The sequence below is a fragment of the Sorex fumeus genome, unplaced genomic scaffold (assembly GCF_029834395.1).
Source record: "Sorex fumeus unplaced genomic scaffold, SorFum_2.1 ptg000122l, whole genome shotgun sequence".
Taxonomy (NCBI): Eukaryota; Metazoa; Chordata; class Mammalia; order Eulipotyphla; family Soricidae; genus Sorex; species Sorex fumeus.
The window spans coordinates 38756414-38762821 of NW_026606179.1; the positions used below are offsets into that span (position 1 = coordinate 38756414).

Genomic DNA, 6408 nt, shown 5'->3' on the forward strand with positions numbered 1-6408 from the left:
ACTTTGTTCTGCTTAGAAGCCAGGATCTGCAGAGAGGTGAAGCAATTTGCCGAAGGCCACACAACTCACAGCCAGGCTTCCAGAACTGCTCCGCACTGGCCTCTCCCCGTGGGGATAGCTGTCCTGACTCCTCTGGACTCTAGACCCAGCCTCATTGCTTCCCCCGGAAGGGGCAGTGGGAGGGTCCAGCTGTGTCCTGCTTGATGGCTGGATACTGGGTCTTCAGAGGGAACTGGCAGCCCACTCACACCTCTCACTGCTGCACTGGATCAGACTCAGGGTTCTCGTCCCTCCTGGAAGCTGTGGGGACAGGGGTCAGCTTCACCCAGCCTTCAGGAGTCACCTCCACACACACACACACACACCCTGCCAAATACACACACAAATACACACACATATGCCACATATGCACACACATACCCTGCCCCCCGCACACACACACCACCATACACACACATACATACACACACATACATATACCCTGTCACACATACACACACCGCCACACACACATACATAAACACACATATACCCTGCCACCTGCCACATATGCACACACTGCCATACACACACATGCACACACACCCTGCCACACACACACTGCCATACACACATATATACCCTGCCACACACACACATACACACACATACCCTGTCACACACACACACTGCCATATACACATACATATACACACATATACCCTGCCTCCCCCACACATACTGCCATGTCACTCTGAGCTCTATCTCTTCCACAGTGAAAGAGGCAACATATGGCATTAACATTATCTTAATTATTTAATTTTTGATAACTGGTTACTAAAATATGACCAGCTCACTCATTATCGAGCATCGATATAGAGCTTGCCTCAACAACACAAATGGGGGCGTTGGTTTGTTTATTTGATTTTTGGCCACACCTTACAGTGCTCAGGGGTTACTCCTTGGCTCTGTGCTCAGGAATCACTCCTGGTAGTGCTCGGGAACCCTATGGGATGCCAGATATAGAGCCCAGGTCGATGTGCAAGCAAGTAGCCTAATACTGTACTATCGCACTGGTCCCGACAACACAGATGCTGACACTGGAACAACACAGAGAAGATCACTGTGTTCCCCTGCAAGGGTGACATGCAAATTCACGACATTACCCAAAAAGTTTAACGGTCATAGAGTCGAAGGAGTTAAAGGGTATGACTCACAGGTAGGGGCTTCAGGTTCCATCCCTGCCACCACATGCCCCCTGAGCACTGCCAGTTGTGCCCCCCAAACACAGAATCAGTAGTGGGCAGCCCAGTACCACTGGGTACGCAAAACAGAGAAACCCCAAGGAATGAAGACATGAGCACAACAAGTCACATGAGCACAACAAGTCACACAGTGAGTAAGTGGAAAATATCTACTCTAGCATGTTCCCATTCATGGCCCAGAGACACACCAGCCAGGGGACACACCCCACTGAGTCATTGGCACTGTCCCCATCAGCCAGGCGAACACGGGGCAGCCTGGAGAAACTTAAGAATTATTCCTTTTTCCACAAAATAGAGCTCATAGCCTAGTAATAAAGCCAGGCAATGGGCCGCCAAGCTACAGCAGGCGGTTAAGACACTTGCGTTGCTTGCAGCTGAACTTGGCTTGATCACAGGCTCACCATATAGTCCCTGAGCACTGTCAGGAGTGATCTCTGAGCACCCTTAGGTGTAGGCTCAAACTCCCGCCAAAGAAAACCATGCAATGCTGAAAGTAGACTATAGCCCAAACATGATTGCCACTCAATGCCTCTTTTGCAAACCACAATACCCAAAAGGAGAGAGAGAACAAAAGGGAATGCCCTGCCACAGAGGAAGGGTGGGATGGGGGTATGGGGGTGGGAGGGATACTGGGATCCTTGGTGGTGGGAAATGGGCACTGGTGGAGGGATGGGTGTTTGATCATTGTACAATTGAAACCCAAGCACAAAAATTTGTAAATCTACAACTGTACCTTATGGTGTTTCACTAACAAAAATTAAAAAATAAATTAAAAATAAAGAAAAAATGAAAAAAAATCAGTAAAAAAAAGAAAAAAAAAAGAAAGCCATGCAAGACAGACTGTGCCCTCATACAGAAATAAAAGTAGCCTGCCACTTCTGCTGACACTCGCCACAATCTTCAGTGTGTATTTTCTCTCTCTCTCTCTCTTATTTTTTAATTTTTAAAATTTTTTGACCTTTTGGGTTACACCTGGTGATGCTCAAGGACTACTCCTGGCTCTGCACTCAGGAATTATTTCTGACAGTGCTCAGGGGACTAAATGGGATGCCAAGGATCGAACCAGATTCATGCAAGGAACACACCCTCCCCGCTATACTATTGCTCTGGCCTCAGTGTGCATTTTCTCTAAACAATTCATATTTTTAAATATTTTATGGTACATACCATAAAGTCTTCATCCACCATGAAAATGAGAGTCGGTTTAGCCCCAGACACAGAAGGTTTCAAGCAATCATATTTTCATTCCTCCTGCAATGCTGTTGTTTGTTCCAGGTGTTGGAAGCAATGCTGGGCGCAGTTCCGGGCCCAGGGAACCTTTTATGGACGTCCTTTGTGCCTTACAAAGTGACTAGAAACACACCTGGGGCATCTCTTTCCAGGCCTGCGCCCCAGCTTTGTCTCTGACGCTTGCTCAAGAAAGGCTGCCCTTGTTCCCACAGGGCCTTGGGGAGTTGACTCAAAGGCTGACCAAGAGGGAGCCCTGGGCTTTGATCTACATTTTCCCCTGAATATCACCAAGAGCGACCCCCCAGCACAGAGCCAGGAATAGTCCCTGAGCATCATCAGGTGTATCACCTCCCAAAAGAAAACTCAAAAATAGTATCAAAGAAAAGTGCTCATAAACAGTATTCTCCTAGAGGGCGGTCCTTGTGGTTAGAAGAATTATAGGACTGACACAGCATGTGCTACGTCACTGTGAGGGGGCCCTGAAGAAATGAGCTGGACTCTTGCTCCATATCTACTGTGGTTTGGCTAATGCCGAAGAGAGGCCTTCTGGGGGCAGCCCGGCTCCTCTTTAATGGGATTTTTAAAAGAAGGTAGCATGGTTTTCAAGAACCCTACTATTGTTTTCAGTCAGGGCTGGAGTGATAGCACAGCGGTAGGGTGTTTGCCTTGCACGCAGCCAACATGGCCAACCCAAGTTCGATTCCTCTGCCCCTCTTGGAGAGCCTGGCAAGCTACCGAGAGTATCTCGCCCACACGGCAGAGCCTGGCAAGCTCCCCGTGATGTATTCGATATGCCAGACACAGTAACAACAAAGTCTCCAATGGAGACGTTACTGGGCCTGCTCGAGCAAATCGACGAACAATGGGAGGGCCTTTACCTTCTTTTACCTTTACTGTTGTTTTAAGCTTATGATGGGACTGCCCCATACCCACCCCTGACGTGTCTATATCCCTCCATTGCCGTCCCAAAATCCCTTTTTGACCCCCTGCCCTAGGCTGGGACTGGAGCGATAGCACAGTGGGTAGGGCATTTGCCTTGCATGCAGCCAACATGGCCAACCCAAGTTCAATTTCTCTGCCCCTCTCAGAGAGCCTGGCAAGCTATCGAGAGTATCTTGCCCGCACGGCAGAGCCTGGCAAGCTACCAGTGACGTATTCGATATGCCAAACACAGTAACAAGTGTCACAATGGAGACGTTATTGGACCCGCTCAAGCAAATCAATGAAAAAACGGGAGGACAGTGACAGTGCCTTAGGCTGCCTTAGTTCTGTTTTATTGGCAGCTCTGCTCTTAAGGGGATGAACTGGGAAAGTTCTGGACAGATCCCAAGAGGGATTTTCTGGGAAAATTCTGGAAAGTTTAGGCAAAGTAATACCACAATATATGTGTCCGTATACCTTTTAATGCAAGAAATACGAGAGGAAGGAAAGAAGGAAAGGAGAGGAAGAATGGAGAGAGGAAAGAAGGGAGGAAGAGGGGAAGACAGGAAGGAGGGAGGGGCGGAGGGCCAGAGTGGGAGCACACACGGGCAATGGGAGGGATGAAGAGAAGGTTAATCCAAGTCCTGTGATTTGTGGGGCTGGAGCGATAACACAGTGGGTAGGGTGTTTGCCTTGCATGTGGCCCACCCGGGTTCGATTCTCAGCATCCCATATGGTCCCCCGAGCATCGCCAGGAGGAATTCCTGAGTGCAGAGCCAGGAGTAACCCCTGAGTATCGCCAAAAAGCAAACAAAAACAAAAAAAAAAACAAAAACAAACAAACAAAAAAAACCCAAGTCCTGTCATTTGCACGCAACCCCCGGATGCTGGGAGTGCCAGGTGGGGGTGCAGGTTAAAATGAGGAGCCCAAGTCAGGGACAGTGCTGGGAAAGGTGGTGTGGTTCCTGGTGTACTGTGGCAAGGGGCAGAGGCAGGTAGGGACGTGCGCTCGGCTGGGTGCCCAGGGGCGGCAGGCCTGGTGCGCGGGAACCAGCCTCACCAGAGCCGTGTGTGTGTGTGTGTGTGTGTGTGTGTGTGTGTGTGTGTGTGCACGCTGACTCAGCCCGGCAGGGGCACTGGGGGGGGGGGGGGGGACGGCCCTTGCACCCCGTTGCCGCCTCCTCACCTATAAAGTGAGCTGTCGGGCTCGTGGGCTGTGCCACGTCTCCCGCTGACCCACTGTATTTCCTTTGCTGGCTGCCTGGAGCTCCAACTCAGCTCACTCATCATGGACCCCAACTGCCCCTGCTCCACTGGTAAGCGCCTCGGGCTCCGGGCAGAGAGATCTTTCTTTCCGAGGGCACACACTGCGGGGTCTCAAGCCACTGCTGGGGGAGCCGGAGCTTCTCTTCGGCTCCCGTGACCTTCCCCTGCCTTCCTCTCTCCTTTGGGCTTCTATTTCGGTCAGAAGGGGATGGAGGCTCCCAAGGGGCCTCCTGCTGTCTCCTGGCCCCCTCTGTCAGCCAGAGGCTGCTGGGCCGCGACTCTGCGCTCTGTCCAGGTCTCTGAGCTTGATAGTAGAGTGGGGGACATTGCCGCTTTGGGGCTCAGAGGTCAGACTCAGCTCCAGCACCAGTGGACCTGGACGTGATCTGGAGAACAGAAGCTTCGTGAGCAAGAAGGCCAGGAGGCTCACCAGACCCCTGTGGGAAAAGCGGGTGGACTGCAGGGCTGAGGGGGACCCATGCACGGGGATACAGTGTTGCCCCTGCAGCTCGGCTCCCAGCCCCACCTGCCTTCTCTCTCCCTGCAGGCGGCGCCTGTACCTGCGCTGGCCCCTGTAAGTGCAAAGACTGCAAATGCAGCAGCTCCAAGAAAAGTGAGTGTGGGTCCCAAAGTGGGGGGCGGGGAGGTGGATGCCGGGGCGGGGAGACCCTTAAGCTTAGCAGCTAAAGATCAGGACAGAGCCGCTGGTGTCACTGCCTCTGCATCTGGGTCTGACCAGAGCTGTCCAGATGGCTGAGTAACAACTCACAGCGTGGGGAAACTGAGGCCCACTGGAAGGAGAAAATGGACCGTGGATGACACCGGAAGCAGAACTGTGTTCCTTTCCTTGGGTGCCTTTTCTTCTGAGCCCCGTGGAGCCCGGGAGAACTTCATGCCCATGAACCTGGTGGCCGAGGGGGTCTCTGGGGCCTCTGGGACCCGCCAACGCTGTGCTTCCCGGAGAGGCAGCTCAGAACTTCTGTGGTTCTGGCAAGATGGCTCTGCCCTGATCTTGGGGATCCTTAGGCTGCATGGTTCTGGGTTGAGGGGGAGGGAGAGCTGCCTGCCTTTGCCCTGCCTCTGATCTCCGGGCATCCGCTCTGGGGCTGAGGCGGGGCAGGAAGCCTCTACTGAGTGGGCAGGTCCGAGCGTGCCACGCTGAGCTCAGGTCTCCTGCACTTCGGGCGGGACCCACGCGGGACCTGTGTGTGGGGTGTGGAGAGGGATAGTGCCAGTGGGTCCACGCTGACGTCCCTCTGTCCTCTCGTCCCCAGGCTGCTGCTCCTGCTGTCCCGCGGGCTGTGCCAAGTGCGCCAAGGGTTGTGTGTGCAAAGGCGCGTCTGACAAGTGCAGCTGCTGCGCCTGAGATGGGCCGGGTGGGCCCTGCTTGCGGATGTGTATGGAGGCAGGGCACACATGCCCGCCACTGGGGAGGATTTTGTACTACATTCTGTTTTCTACTGTAGATTTGAATTATAATAAACCCTTCTAGGGGATTCTGCTTCCAGTGTCTTGTGATGTATTGGGAACGTGGGCCCCGGTTCTAGCAGGGGAGAGTGGTGGGGGGCATTGGAGGTCATGGGGGTCACTTCCGGCCTGACCTTGCTGTGCTTTGCAACGGTCGCTGCGTTTTCCAGGACGACAGTTGGTGCACGTGGCCACCACCCCTGCAGAGAGCTTCTGGCCCCTGCACTTTTGGTGCCGGTGTCACTGCCCGGAACCTCTGCTGGGGTCCCTGCTTCCCTCT

General features: G+C 53.1%; 1 protein-coding gene across 1 annotated transcript; it reads left to right on the plus strand.

The window, feature by feature from the left end:
* Positions 1–4683: 4683 nt before the first annotated feature.
* On the plus strand, positions 4684–6027 carry LOC130044136 (metallothionein-2A). The gene is made up of 3 exons (XM_056136735.1): positions 4684–4711; positions 5209–5274; positions 5936–6027. The coding sequence occupies exons 1-3, from the start codon at positions 4684–4686 to the stop codon at positions 6025–6027; spliced, it is 186 nt and encodes a 61-aa protein (XP_055992710.1).
* Positions 6028–6408: the final 381 nt, after the last annotated feature.